This window comes from Coregonus clupeaformis, chromosome 35, assembly GCF_020615455.1.
Source record: "Coregonus clupeaformis isolate EN_2021a chromosome 35, ASM2061545v1, whole genome shotgun sequence".
In the NCBI taxonomy this organism is placed as follows: domain Eukaryota; kingdom Metazoa; phylum Chordata; class Actinopteri; order Salmoniformes; family Salmonidae; genus Coregonus; species Coregonus clupeaformis.
This window is the reverse complement of record NC_059226.1, coordinates 22,212,141-22,227,898: the sequence shown is the minus strand read 5'-3', so window position 1 is coordinate 22,227,898 and position 15,758 is coordinate 22,212,141. Positions and strand designations below refer to the sequence as shown.

The following is a 15,758-nucleotide window of genomic DNA, read 5'->3' as shown; positions in this document are numbered from 1 at the left end:
TGCTTCCAGAACAGACTGAATTATTTGGGGCTTGTTTTTAGCTGATAGGAGTGGAACCCGGTGTGGTCCTCTGCTGCAATAGCTCATCCATGACAAGGACCAACAAGTTGTGAGTTCCGAGACTCCGTTCTGCACACCACTGTTGTACTGCGTTGTTATTTGCCTGTTTGTGGCCCGCCTGTTAGCTTGCACGATTCTTGCCATTCTCCTTTGACCTCTCATCAACAAGCTATTTTCTCCCACAGGACTGCGGCTGACTAGATGTTTTTTGTTTGTCGCACCATTCTCCGGTAAACCCTAGACACTGTCCTGCGTGACACTGTCCTGCGTGAAAAGCCCAGGAGGCCGGCCGTTTCTGAGATGCTGGATCCGGCGCGCATCCATGATCATACCACACTCAAAGTCACTTAGGTCACTTGTTTTGCCCATTCTAAAGTTCTATCAAACAGTAACTGAATTTCTCGATGCCCGTCTGCCTTTATATAGCAAGCCATGGCAACGTGACTCAATGTCTGTAGGAGCGAACCATTTTTGTGAACAGGGTGGTGTACCTAATAAACTGGCCTCAGTGTAATGTTCAGCATCTATAGATGAGTGAATAGCCACAGCCAGAAACTCTCCACTATGGCTCTAGCCATAGAAATAGAATGAAATAGATTATAGGAATGTAGAATGTATTTCTGTCATTCTATTTCATTGTATTTCTATGGCTCAGACTGAAGCTGTCTGGAGTACAGACCCGGCAGTGTGGTACCTCTCCCTCTTCTCTACTTCTCCATAGCAACGACCTCTACATCCGCGTGTACTATGAACTAGAAACCGACGGGTGCGCTCTCCTTTCAAATCTCGGATTCTGCAACATCCCAGCGCAAAATAATATGGTGTGTTTATTTTTGGGAAGCTGAAGCAGTGAGTCGGTTGTGTCTGGAATGATGATTAATTGAAGTCTTTTTTTTTTTGCTGTGTCTGGTAGTTACCTAAACACATGCATCTCGGTCTCAACTTGGAATTTCAGCAGCAAGGAACTGTCATTCGGTGGTCAAGTAGATTGATGTATTGATTTTATCAGTGGAGACATTTTAATCAACGCTTCTAAACGATGTTACAAATTGGAGACGAAGTTTATTTCTCAGCGGTATTTCTGCTGGTTCTATTCGGGACCAGGAGCGCGATTGGAGCATCGGCCGTCACCGCATCCATCTACGTCTTTATCGTGATGTTTCGGTTCCCACAAGTGCCGGCTAACCAGGCGAGTCAGGTGCTGCGGCCCACTGGCCTTGCGAGCGCCGGCGTCCCCGTGGTTGCGCACCGGGCAGGGGGACACGATGCTCCGGAGAACACCATTGCAGCGATCCGAGAGGTGAGTCAAGGACAAAGCATCAGTTATCTACCCTGTCTGACCTATTTAATGCTGTAGCTGCAAATAAAATGATGAGTAGGCTTACTAGGCTATAATGATTTAATTTAGGGGCAGCAGGTGAAGTGAGCAGAAGCTGATGAAAGGCATATGAGATCCCTTGTCTGTACTGTGACATCGTTTCATATTATCAGGGGGGTTTAATCACTGTTGGCCAAAATCCATGCGAGAGATAGAGCTTGTTAACTTATTCTGCTATGGTTAGTTATAGTTTAGAATGTCTTGAACATGAATGTTTTGTATCTATCTATTCTTTAATTTGAACCACCTTTTGGCTAATGTCTAGGCCTACTAGATCAGTACAATCCCAGTTGGTTTTATAGCCTGCTGCTGCTTCTCCCCTACTCTGCCTATCTATCCATTTCAGATCTATATCTGTCCCGTCTTTCTCCACACACCTCTCTATCCCTTCCTTCTCTCCCTCCTCCCCCTGCTTCATCATTCTCTCCCCTCCTCTAGGCCAGCAGGAATGGAGCCACAGGGGTGGAGCTGGACCTGGGCTTCACTGCAGATGGAGTGGCGGTGCTGATGCACGATGAGACGGTGGACCGCACCACCAACGGGACGGGAGCAGTGGGCATGCTGCGTCTGGCAGAGCTCAGGACGCTGGACGCCACGGGCAGACACAGGCTTAGGTGGGCTTGGCAGGGCAGGGGAGGGGAGGTTAGGGCCTGCCCCAAAAGCATTGAACTCCTGGGTCATATTCATTAGGAACTTCATTAGGCAGAAAATGGATTGAAACGGGGAGGGACCAATAAGAAATACTTGGTTTTGTTTTCCATTGCAAAACATTTTCTGTTGTATAGCCTAGTGAACATGACCCTGACCTGAATGTTACGCCTTCAGTGTTAGCAGATCTAAAAAGAAAACAAATTGGTGTGACCCATATTATGGTGATGAGCTTCCGCCATATGGATTACACCTGTTCAGTTCCTTTAGATTAGGAAACACTGGTAGGGTCAGCACCTGGTGCAAACGCATAGTAAACATGGCCCCATGTGTGATCAGTGAGTTCAGTTGGAGTTCAAGCAGGACAGCGTCAGAATGACTGAAAATACACTGGTGGGGAGTGTGAACTGTGAATGGTACGAGGCCAGATATAGACCTAGTGGTGGTGTCTCAAATATAGCAGCAGTACAAACGTTTGTGTGTCCCCGCTGGCCTTTGTGTGTCTCCAGGGAGAAGTTCAAGGGGGAGAGGGTGCCAACGCTTCAGGAGGCAGTGGAGGAATGCATCAACCACCAGCTGACCATCTTCTTTGATGTCAAAGATCAACCTGATAAGGTATTGGCCCTGTCCAGAAACAACCCCTAGCCCCTACTCCCTAGATACAACTGGAGATCTGAGAGGATTGGATATAGGTTTAAACAATATGGTGATGGCTCCATCTTGTCTTTTGATTGGCTCTGTAAAATGTTTACCATATTGCTTACACTTCCAATCCTCTCAGTTCTTCACAGGTGTCTAGTGGGTAGGCTATAGGGGTTGTTTCTGGACAGGGCCCTCTAGGCAGTAGGTGGAATCACTGCTATAAAGCTTTAAGACTTAGGGCTTCACTACAGTATACACCAGGTTTTCCCAACCCTGGTACTCCAGTACCCTAAACAGTATACATTTTTATTGTAACCCTGGACAAGCACACCTGATTCAACTTGTCAACTAATCATCAAGCCCTCAATGAGCTGAATGAGGTGTGTTTGTCCAGGGCTACAAGGAAAAGGTGTACTGTTGGGGGCACTCGAGGACCAGGGTTGGGAAACACTGGTATACACCAACCAACAGCACTTTGAATGACAACCACATAATTTTAAGGTGAAATGGTAGTAAACTGTGAGTTTATAGGGAGATTAAGGCAAGTTAAAACCCAGCTGTTTAAGGCAGTAACATAGGAATCCCTACCACAGAGACTGGTCATAAAGAAACTCACAGCTGCCTCAGACAGTGGGTCTGAAAGGAATTCAACCCCTCTTGCAATGTGACTCACTATCCTTCGACCTTCCCCATATTGACAGTTTTGTAAGCGTTAGATTTGCCAAAGTCACCTACAGACCTCATTATATATGGAGGACCAAAGCAGTCAAAAATAATTAAATACTCTAGGGGCAGTTTCCCGGACACAGATTAAGCCTAATACTCCCTTTTTCTCCCCAATTTCGATCTTGTCTCATCGTTGCAACTCCCCAACGTGCTCAGGAGGCGAAGGTCGAGTCATGCGTCCTCCGAAACATGACCCGCCAAACCGCGCTTCTTAACACCTGCCCGCTTAACCCGGAAGCCGGCCGCACCAATGTGTCTGAGGAAACACTGTTCAACTGATGACTGAGGTCAGCCTGCAGGCGCCCGGCCCGCCACAAGGAGTCGCTAGAGCGCGATGAGCCAAGTAAAGCCCAAGTAAAGCCCCTTGTAGTTATCATGGCCAGATTGTGCCCAGGAGCCTTTACCCCCAGGGGGCCCCCATAGATGTGTAGAAGTGCAGAAAATTAGCTTAAAACTGCTACATTTTCTTTCCGCCAACAAGAGGGGTGTGAACCATTTGGGGTCGCGAGGTGGTTGTTGTGGCCAATAAAGACAATATCAATCTGGACCTTTGCCACCTAGGAAATCTGTGTGACCGGACCTTCTCAAATAGTAGTTGTGTAGCCCTGATATATCATGTGTTGTACTGTCACATACACAGGATAGGTGCAGTGAAATGTGTTGTTTTACAGGGTCAGCCATAGTAGTACGGCACCCCTGGAGGAAATTAGGGTTAAGTGCCTTGCTCAAGGGTACATCGGCAGATTTGTCACCTTGTCGACTCGGGTATTCAAACCAATGACCTTTCGGTTACTAGGCCACCTGCCGCCCACGTGTTTTTGTGTTGCACTGCATGTAGTTTGACAGTAAGTAATGTAGATGTTCTCTCCGCCAGGCAGCTGCAGCCCTAGGGGAGATGTATCAGAAACACCCTGTCCTCTACAACTCCAGTATTGTCTGCTCCTTTCAACCTAAAGTAATCTACAAGGTAACCTTTGCAACATATCTGCTCATTTGAGATTTAAGTTTGTTCGAAAACAACATTTAAACTCAGTAACACACAACATATCCCTACTATATGCACAAAAACGTACAAATTCAACCGTAAATATGAATTGAGACATCTACAGTGGGGGGAAAAAGTATTTAGTCAGCCACCAATTGTGCAAGTTCTCCCACTTAAAAAGATGAGAGAGGCCTGTAATTTTCATCATAGGTACACATCAACTATGACAGACAAAATGAGATATTTTTTCTCCAGAAAATCACATTGTAGGATTTTTCATGAATTTATTTGCAAATTATGGTGGAAAATAAGTATTTGGTCAATAACAAAAGTTTCTCAATACTTTGTTATATACCCTTTGTTGGCAATGACACAGGTCAAATGTTTTCTGTAAGTCTTCACAAGGTTTTCACACACTGTTGCTGGTATTTTGGCCCATTCCTCCATGCAGATCTCCTCTAGAGCAGTGATGTTTTGGGGCTGTCGCTGGGCAACACTGACTTTCAACTCCCTCCAAAGATTTTCTATGGGGTTGAGATCTGGAGACTGGCTAGGCCACTCCAGGACCTTGAAATGCTTCTTACGAAGCCACTCCTTCGTTGCCCGGGCGGTGTGTTTGGGATCATTGTCATGCTGAAAGACCCAGCCACGTTTCATCTTCAATGCCCTTGCTGATGGAAGGAGGTTTTCACTCAAAATCTCACGATACATGGCCCCATTCATTCTTTCCTTTACACGGATCAGTCGTCCTGGTCCCTTTGCAGAAAAACAGCCCCAAAGCATGATGTTTCCACCCCCCATGCTTCACAGTAGGTATGGTGTTCTTTGGATGCAACTCAGCATTCTTTGTCCTCCAAACACGACGAGTTGAGTTTTTACCAAAAAGTTCTATTTTGGTTTCATCTGACCATATGACATTCTCCCAATCCTCTTCTGGATCATCCAAATGCACTCTAGCAAACTTCAGATGGGCCTGGACATGTACTGGCTTAAGCAGGGGGACACGTCTGGCACTGCAGGATTTGAGTCCCTGGCGGCGTAGTGTGTTACTGATGGTAGGCTTTGTTACTTTGGTCCCAGCTCTCTGCAGGTCATTCACTAGGTCCCCCGTGTGGTTCTGGGATTTTTGCTCACCGTTCTTGTGATCATTTTGACCCCACGGGGTGAGATCTTGCGTGGAGCCCCAGATCGAGGGAGATTATCAGTGGTCTTGTATGTCTTCCATTTCCTAATAATTGCTCCCACAGTTGATTTCTTCAAACCAAGCTGCTTACCTATTGCAGATTCAGTCTTCCCAGCCTGGTGCAGGTCTACAATTTTGTTTCTGGTGTCCTTTGACAGCTCTTTGGTCTTGGCCATAGTGGAGTTTGGAGTGTGACTGTTTGAGGTTGTGGACAGGTGTCTTTTATACTGATAACAAGTTCAAACAGGTGCCATTAATACAGGTAACGAGTGGAGGACAGAGGAGCCTCTTAAAGAAGAAGTTACAGGTCTGTGAGTGCCAGAAATCTTGCTTGTTTGTAGGTGACCAAATACTTATTTTCCACCATAATTAGCAAATAAATTCATTAAAAATCCTACAATGTGATTTTCTGGAGAAACAAAATCTAAATTTGTCTGTCATAGTTGACGTGTACCTATGATGAAAATTACAGGCCTCTCTCATCTTTTTAAGTGGGAGAACTTGCACAATTGGTGGCTGACTAAATACTTTTTTCCCCCACTGTATGCGCACATTAAGTCATCTTCTATTCATTATAGTAGTGTTTTTCCTCTAGTGTGCAGTTTAGCACCAGTCTGGTCCCAGATCTGTTTGTAGTGTTTTGCCAACTCCTACGGTCATTGTCATGTTTGGCCTGAAAACAATCGTTGGCAAAAAGGACTGGGTCCAAGCTAGTTACACACTGTATGAATGTGTTATTAAATCAAATCAAATCAAATCAAATCAAATTTTATTGGTCACATGCGCCGAATACAACAAGTGCAGACATTACAGTGAAATGCTTACTTACAGCCCTTAACCAACAGTGCGTTTATTTTAAACAAAAAAAGTAAGAATAAAACAACAAAAAATAAAAAAAATAAATAAAAAAATAAAAAAAAAAATAAAAAAAATAATGAAGTCCTTCTGCATGAGGATATTACAAGAGTGTTATCAGTGTCGTCGTAACCATAACACCACCTCTGACCTCCTCATCGGTCAACTCCTCCAGATGCGTCAGGCGGACCCTAGGGTGGTCACGGCCCTGACCCACCGGCCCTGGAGCCTTAGTCGCTACGGCGATGGCACGCCCCGTTCCCTGTCAGCGTGGACGCACTACTGGCTGGGAGTTTTGGACGTGCTGCTGGACTGGGCCCACCACCACCTGTTGTGGAACCTGTGTGGTGTCTCAGCCATCCTCATGCAGAAGGACTTCATCTCCCTGTGAGTAATACTAACCGCCGTGGCTCGGCGTGAGTTTGTTACATGGGTTGTGTTCAGTAAGGAGGAAATTGAATAAAATGCTCTGAAACTGGGAGGGACTACCTGGACTTATTCAACAGGAAACTCTCATTTTAGTTTTCCATTGCGAAACGTTTTGCTACATACAGTGTGCCCTAATGAACACATCATTGCTTGTTAATATCAGAGGAAGGTCAAAATTGGGACAATTGTATTCATATAATATATTGATGTTTGTTGAAATATTGAAACAAACATTGATACCCTGACCACTGACCCAACATGTCTCCACTCCCCTCATCTATCCCTCTCTACAGGGACTATGTTCAGTACTGGGCAGAGCGAGGGGTGGAGGTGGTGGGCTGGACCATCAACACGGCCGTGGATAAACAGTACTACCAAGATGTCCTGAAGATCAGCTACATCACTGACAGCCTGAGGGAAGACTGTGAGCCTCACTACTGACTGACAGAGACAGGGTATACACACACAAAGTTATAGAGTACTACCTAACAATAAAGCGTAGTTGTACAAGGACTCAGACCTCAATATCATATGGAATATGAACATGGAGTATGAATGTACAGGACAGTACACATCCAATATAGCTGGATAGCAGATCATTGTCTAGTTCAGGTTGCCCCTTTTAACCAGAATAGTTTTTACTGCAAACACTCAAACAAGATCATACAGTATCATCACTCATTTGACAACTATACTATACCAGCAATACCACCATTATCTCAGAAATACTCTCTTGGACCAACCATCACACCACTAAATGCAGACAATTTGCTCATTTGCCATGTTGAATTTTTCATCTTACTACAGATATTTTAGTGCATTAGGAGATTAGGCTACATTCATTAATATTGTATTAACGGTATGACACTGCTATAACAATGGTACAAAATACATCTCTCTTTGTTTACATGTATCTTTGATTTCCCAATGAAAACATTATTATATACAATGTATCCTTTATGAAACCATGTTATTTATTGTGACTACTGTATGCCCACTGTAAATATTGGAAAAATAAATATCCCCTGTCCTAATTTGCATGCAGACTGGTGCTGAATAGTGAGTATTGTAGTGGATATGTGATTGCATTGTAAGGTCACTGTGTATACATGATGGAGGTACACATTATTCCTGTTTTGTTCATATCTGAGAGCAACGTTGATGACAGGGGCAATGCTGCACCCCTATATTCAGGCCTGACCTCTGCCATACAGTCAGGTGGACACTGTCCCTTTAAACGACGGAGGAAGGCGTGTTGCGTTGTCAAATTTGTGTGCGCTGCGTTGGTTGAGTGTCTTTGTAGCTCAATGACAGCCCTTGTTTCATCAGATCTGACATTGCACCGACTCGGACAGCCCCAAGAACCAAAGTTACCTACTTCTTCACACACTGGATGCAAGGCGATCAGCTCTTGCCACATGGCCTATGGAGAACGTAGCAATCTAGAATGGTTTGTTTCGAGATACGTTTTCACCTTGAATGATTTTATACCGACAAAGAGGAGCTTGATTCATGGTTATGTTGTTGCGCGGTAGGTTATCCCAACAGTTTCCACCAGTCGTTCGCAGCGCAGAAGATTCTAATAGTTGAAATGCAGAAATCACTTTGAAACGGAATTTGCCCACTGTAACGGGAAAAACACGGACCTGTTTTTTGAATTGTTGATGCGTCGAGAAATTGCACGAGAGGAAATATTGTACAGTTTTATACATTATAAACTGTGCCTATACCCAATTTGCCTCTTGACATAACCGGCCTGGAAAGTCTATTGGACACTTCAAAGTGCCATACTGAAGTTCACTAGGATTTTGCTAGCACATGATGTACACAATTACAAGAGGTCCCAGCAAACTTGTTACACAGCGACGAACAGGTGAGTGTGGTGGATCAAAGGAGACCGATTCGGACACTTTTGTAACAACGTGCAAGTGACCTCTCGCTCACACTGTCATCAAAGTGATGATACATTGTAATTCTGAGGTTAGATACATGCCTTGTTACATGTTAACATTTACAGTGTGGCACGAGTGTATATTTGCGCATGGTTTATGCATGTGCCAATGTTGATGCCAATGCATTAAAGGGGCTTCATTCAGATGCAGTAACATACGTTTCGTGTTTTCAATGGTTAATTTAACATGTTGATATCGCTTTCCTTTTTAGTACAATGTTTATCTAGTTCCTTTTTTAATATCAGGTCCAACGCAGCAGATTGACAACAACATAAATGACTTCAAGCACAAACAAACGACATGGTCAATACCAGAGTAAGTACTATTATTGCATTGTACATAGGCTTAGCAGTGTTATTAGCATATAATCGCACTGTTATTGTACTGTAATTATGTTTGGCATAGCTTCACCTGCAGGCCGTGAAGGATTTTCTGAATGTTTCAGAACGTCACATCTTGCAATACTGTTGTAGCGCGTGCGCCTGTGTTGTGCATGCAATAGTAGCAAGCTAGCTATAAAAACTAATATCCATGGGGCACATTCTATCACAAGGCACCCACTCGCGGGTGTTTTCCAAACCACAACCACCTGCTTTTATGTCATTGAACAGGGACGTGAAACGACCTTGTGTGTGTGGGAAGCAAGGTTACTCACGAGCGTTCCTCTGTCAAGTCCCAACACGAGCATGCTAGCTGAGTAACATGCTAGCTTGGTAGTTGCTCTCTGCTGTCTACTCACACATGTTTACTAAGTTTCAAGATAACCAGTTTCAAATAAACAGCAACAATAAAGCGTTTGTCATATCTTTAGCAATATTTCACTCATTTGCAGTGGTGTAAAGTACTTAAGTAAAAATTTGAAATTATTTTTACTTTTGATACTTAAGTATATTTAAAACCAAATACTTTTAGACTTTTACTCAAGTAGTATTTTACTGGGTGCTTTCACATTTACTTGAGTCATTTTCTATTAAGATATCTGTACTTTTACTCAAGTATGACAATTGGGTACTTTTTCTACCACTGCTAATTTGGTCCTGATCGAGGAGAGAAGCAAGAAGCACAATCTGCGACATATCCATCATGGCATCCTCCAATTCGGCTTTCTTATAATGTGAGCTTTTGTAATCACCATAGAAACCTTACTGTGTTCAGAGGTATGGTAACCGATGTGGTTCAGTTGGCTAACTTCCCATCTAACTAGTCCTTGCTCAGAGTGAAACATACATTTTAATTCATTTGTCATGAATTAATGATTGAGAGAGAGCAGAGTCAGAGTAATTTATGACACCTTTTTAACTACAGTAGCAAACATGCCTAAGAGAAACTGTTTAGAGAACATTTCATCATGTCATATTTACTACAGGTCTATGGGTATATTGTGTGTAGACTTAAAATAAATCAACAAGTGCTTCATGTTTAAGCCCATTTTTTTTGTCCTGCAGCTCTCCTGCACCCAAGATAGTGTTTAACCGCCTGAATGGGAAGAAGTACCACCACACCCCACCAACTCTTCTACAGGTGGACCCCCAGCCCAAGGAGGGCTTTACTGCTGTACACCAGGAGAATGTCAAGTTTATCTATGAAGGTAAAGGAGTGAGAGACCATAGAAATATGTAAATGACAGTAGGACCTCTCCTCTACCACTCCCCCCCAGTGTTCTCCCACCCAACTACAGGCAGGGTGAGGGTCATGGTTGGAGCAGAAGTTAGTCTCCCCTCCCAGGCTCAGCAGCACAGCTGCACTGACGCTGATACCAGTGATAGCAGGCACACAGCTCAGGGAGCTGCCTGGAGTTCCACTAACCTCACACCCAAATTGAAGCCCTCTGCCAGCACCATCGTGTGTGTGTGTATAAATGATCTACTCTGCCTCCAATGAAAGTAGTACACAATGGCTTCTCAAAATATGTGTTGATAATCACTGAGTTAGTCTGCAGTGTAATTGAACGAAGACACTAGTATTTTTTTGTGCTTAAGTGGAACTCTACACAGTAAGCTAATTTAAAAATACTGTATTTCAACATTAACCCTAACCTACCCAGCCAAACAGCGTGTGTAACTTCTTAAGTAATTTCTCCCTTGCCCATGTGACACACTAGGTCGTTCCAACTGAAAGTTTGTAATGGCAGCACATTAACTACATAACCTTGCTCAGAGTGGACAAGGACAAAAAGCAGGCCCTGCTCCTACTAGAGAGGTTCTAGAAATGGGGATTGCAACAAGTTTTACAGGATCATTAACCAGTAAATACACATTTTAGGCCACTACAGTTACACCCAGTAACATTAGAAAACATGTTGGTTCAACACTTGTAAGTCATGTGAAGGTCCATATGGTGAAAGGTGCCTATCATAGATCTGAAAGGATTGGATAATTAATATGGTAGCTCCATCTTGCCTTCACCATGAGCATGTTTAAGTAAAATGACAGTAACGCAAACTTGCCTTTATCATTCAGTCATTTATTCATTCATTCATTCCTCAACACCGGTTAATTTTGATTACCACACGCTACCGCATTTTGAATGTTGACTTAAGATTTTATTACATTAGTACTTGAAAGATTTGGACTAGTGAGATAAGATTGGCCATTAATTCCAGTGGACTTAACGCTCATAAATCCACATGACAGAGTGCATTATTTAAAACAGTTTCAAACGCAGAATGCTTTGTAGCATTTGCCCTACTGGACCTTACACTGTGGGTGTGACATGACAGGACTACTGTTGGTCAAAGGTTTTTTCCTTTTTACACATTTTAAGCTGCAAAATGTTTTAGCCTGACTGACTCTTAGGGTGAATTTCCCCCCATTGTATGTTAACCAATTTTGACTATATCGCTGTCTGCTTTCATATTTTTGTATTCTTCTTCTTTGTTTCTCCTGGTAGTATTTTGTTGCATGCTGGTGTATGTTTAATTGTAAAGATATACTATATGCATATTGATGGTTACAGCCATTAGCCGTGGTATATTGGCCATATACCTCAAACTCCTGAGGTGCCTTATTGCTATTATAAACTGGTTACCAGCGTAATTAGAGCAGTAAACATTTTCTTTATCATACCCATGGTATACGGTCTTATATACCACGGCTGTCAGCCAATCAGCATTCAGAGCTGGAACCACCCAGTTTATAATTCATAGTAAAGATGTACTATATGCATATTGATGTTCTGGCACACACTTCGCAATGTTAAACTAAAGCATGTCTAAGAACAATCTATAGATTTCTAAGAAAACCCAAGGAAGCTACATTCAATTGTACTGAAGGCTGCATGAATCCAGGTTGTGTCTGTGTGTTCCTGTTGCAGCCTGGCAGGAGGTAGTGCAGCAGGTGGAGGAGGGAGGAGCCAGTGATGAGACAGGAAGTGCTCAGGGACCAGTGCAGTATTCAGAGACCAACCCCAGCCCCAGCCCAGCCATGAAGAGTGAGTCCTGACCTGAGTCTACCTTCCTCCTCCAGTCTCATCCCTTAAACACTCATTCACTGGATCTGTTCTCCATTCTCTCCCGCTCATTACATTTCCCTGACACTACACCACTTCCTCTGTCCTTACTTTTCACACCTTCCTCTTTTTCTCTCCCCTTCACTTTCTCCAAAAATGTCTCTCAATTTGTCTGAATATTTGTCAGTAGTCACACCAATGTAACTACTGTAGTTACACATTGTAGTGTGAGGCGCTGTAACATTGTACTGCTACTCATTGTCCCTTCTTCCATAAGTGATCAGGCTGAATGAATCCAGGTGACAGTAATCTAAAGGGACTCTAATGATAAAGACTGGTCCAGAGGATCAGAGGGAGGAACAGGGTGTCCAATGCCTGGTATATTTAAACCACTGACTGACCTAAGTGTGGCCATAGTAGACAGGGAGAGCATTGAGGCCTCATTTTTATCATGTATTTTTAGGTAGCCCATTGTATTTTAAAATTAGTACTGTGTAATTAAGTGTTTGTTACAGGGTCCCCATCAATAATGGCTGATCCCCTGGCTGTGATCCCACTCTCTGAGGGTGTCTCAGGGGGAGTGGGATATGCAAAAAACACATTTCTATTTCACACCTCACACTTGTAAAGGTTACCCACTTATACAGTGAAACAGGACTATAAAAGCACCCCCTAATTATATTCTGTTATTATGAAGAATTCTAAAAGTATGCGCTACCATGCACCATTGGCATGTGTCGTAATGGAAAGATGCACCTTCCTTTGGTCACCTAGACAGCAGGTCACATCTGTGTGTGTTAGGGATTAGAGCTAGGGCTCCCTGTCCTAGTTGGGTCACAGCACTGCCACCACATAAACCAGTGTGATGGAGGGTTGTCAGTCATCGTGTCTTCATTCTTAGCAGTGAGAAGAGGCGTTTTGGGAAAGTCATATTGGGGAACATTGGGAAAGTCATATATGGGAACATTCGGAAAGTGATATTGGAGAACACTGATTGGAAATGTCATATTGGGAAAGTGATATTGAGGAACATTGGGAACGTTCTAATATGACCTCTGAGTAGTCACTGTTCGTGGTCTTAAAGGCCCAGTGCAATTGAAATTGTGAATATTATGAGAAAAGACTCCCTGAAATTTCAGCCTGTTTTGGCCTGCCTGGTGACAACCAATAATAGACCAATAAGAAAGAGAATTCCAAACCTCTCTGCCAATAGCTAATTTTCAGTTTTCCCCTCCCCACTCAGACAACTCCCAGACAGTCCTAGCAAAATTCTTGCTATTTTTGTTTCTCTTCGACCATTTTAATTGAAAACAGTCACAGTAAGGTACTTAATTGTTACCCAGAAATGATTTAATATTGAGATAAAAACAGCTGCATTGGACCTTTTAAGTAATTTCACCACTAAATTCTTAATTTAGTTTTCTAAAATATAGTCACCATCAATGTTTGACCTGTTCCAATTATGTACTTCTAAACTTTGTTCACATCATCACCCTACAAAAAAGTTGAGGTCCACTTATTAATGCTGTTGCACCATAAGTGAATACTGCCGCACCATAACCCAATGTTTGAGCCCTCCTCTAACTCCCTTCTTTTCCCCGTCCCCAGACTTTGTGCCCATCGATCTGGATGAGTGGTGGGCCCAGCGCTTCCTGGCCAACATTGACAACCTGTCCTGATGGGCTCCACCACCTGTGGCCCCAGCGGCCAGAGGAGAGGGCCTTATGGAGGGGCCTGCAGGTTGGGGTGAGAGGGGGGCTCAACCAGGTTGGAGCCTAGTACACCTGGTAGCAGGTGTGGGTCTTCTCCAGAGGTGTGGAAATATGGGATGACGATGGGCATTACTCGAGAGCAGCGCTGGGACGCTGGCGATGACGTAGCCATGGCAAACCCCTCGCCTGAACTCTTTTACCTTCTAACAGAAACAGTACAACCAACCAACACTAACCAACCAACGTTGTCTGCTTGGGCAGCTACCTGGAAGATGCAGGTCTTGAATTTGTGGTTATTCTCCATCTCATCAACCCCAACACTGTGGCCTAAGATGTCAAAATGTCTGTACTACTTTAAAAACGCAGTAAAGATGTGTTTTCAAGATGTGCCGTGGTGAGATTTATTTTTCACTAAATTGGAGGTTGGATGTGGCTTGCAATGCCATAGCTCTACACAGGGTGTCACTGATGTCAAACAGCAGTGGTTCATTGCTTGGCTACATGGAGAGAACTGATCCCTGTTTATACCTGCTGCTAACATGCATCCTGATCTTGTCCACATTCTGATTTAGCCCACATTTTTAGACAGGTGTAGACAATTAAAAAAGAAGGGATTGTGATTAGATCTTCCTGACCTCCGGAGGTAGTCATGCTGCGTTCATAGTACCACCTCCAGAGGTAGTCGGGAACAAATTGATTGGTTGGATGAAAGCTTAGTGGGAAGAGCTTAGTGACACGTCAGTGGGTGAAGTTTACAGGTGAGAGTTAAATTAAATAAAGGCTGGCAGGGAGGTTGGAGGAGGATGGAGGGTCAGGGAGAGAGGCTGGAGGTGGATGGAGAGTCAGGGTTGGAGGTGGATGGAGGGTCAGGGAGGGAGGTTGGAGGAGGTTGGAGGGTGTTAAATGAGGCAAGGAGAGAGGACACATGGAATTGAGGAAAGAATAATTGAGAAAGAGCCTTGGAATTCTGCTCAGGAGTTTTCCTCATTCAGGCCAGGATTCAATACAGGGCGCATTATAGAGCAGCACTAGACAATAGAAAGCTGACAAGAATCATGGGTCGCGTTCAGCAGGACCCAACGTTTTAAAACGTTCATATATAAATGGGCTATGTAGAACAAACATGCCTCTCTGACATGTAGAATAAGGAATCACATCAGCTCAATTAATGGTTTTCTATCTGCAACGTTCGGCAACTGAACGTGGCCCTGGCCTCAATTTTCTTCTCAGGGAAGCTTCGCCTCAAAGGCAGAACTAATGTGATTGGTTGGATGAAAGCTCAGTGGGCAGAGCGTAGAGTCAGTGGATGGAGTTTACAGGGTCATGTCTAGATGGGATTCAGCTTTTGTCAAACGTTAATTTTTTTGCATTTGAGCTAACCCTAACCATTTTCTTAACCTAATTCACCTAAACCTACTACGACAGGTCAATTCTGACAAAAGCTGGACTCCTTCTAGCCATGACCAGTTTACAGGTGAGGGTCCAATAAAATAAACGCTTTTAAAAAGGTAGGTTTGAGGTGGATGGAGGATGTTAAATGCAAGTTGCGACTCGTAAGGTTCCCAGTTCAAATCCTGGTAGCGACTTGTTTTCCAACCTTACCCAACATTCTTAACTAGTCACATTTCTAATCTTTACTGAACAAAAATATAAACGTGACATGCAACAATTTCAACAATTTTACTGAGTTACAGTTCAATTGAAATAAATTAGTCAATTGAAATAAATTAATTAGGCCCTA

General features: G+C 43.5%; 2 protein-coding genes across 2 annotated transcripts; both read left to right on the top strand.

Moving 5' to 3' along the window:
- The first annotated feature begins 766 nt into the window (after nucleotides 1-766).
- Nucleotides 767-7,940, top strand: LOC121550499 (glycerophosphodiester phosphodiesterase 1-like). Its single transcript, XM_045210929.1, has 6 exons — nucleotides 767-1,360; nucleotides 1,877-2,052; nucleotides 2,596-2,701; nucleotides 4,329-4,421; nucleotides 6,653-6,864; nucleotides 7,200-7,940. The coding sequence occupies exons 1-6, from the start codon at nucleotides 1,100-1,102 to the stop codon at nucleotides 7,345-7,347; spliced, it is 996 nt and encodes a 331-aa protein (XP_045066864.1). The 5' UTR covers nucleotides 767-1,099; the 3' UTR covers nucleotides 7,348-7,940.
- Nucleotides 7,941-8,206: 266 nt separating this feature from the next.
- On the top strand, nucleotides 8,207-14,404 carry LOC121551167 (MAPK regulated corepressor interacting protein 2). Its single transcript, XM_041863713.2, has 5 exons — nucleotides 8,207-8,779; nucleotides 9,104-9,173; nucleotides 10,304-10,446; nucleotides 12,171-12,287; nucleotides 13,914-14,404. Exons 1-5 carry the CDS (start codon nucleotides 8,725-8,727, stop codon nucleotides 13,982-13,984), a joined length of 456 nt encoding a protein of 151 aa, XP_041719647.1. The 5' UTR covers nucleotides 8,207-8,724; the 3' UTR covers nucleotides 13,985-14,404.
- The last annotated feature ends 1,354 nt before the right edge of the window (nucleotides 14,405-15,758 follow it).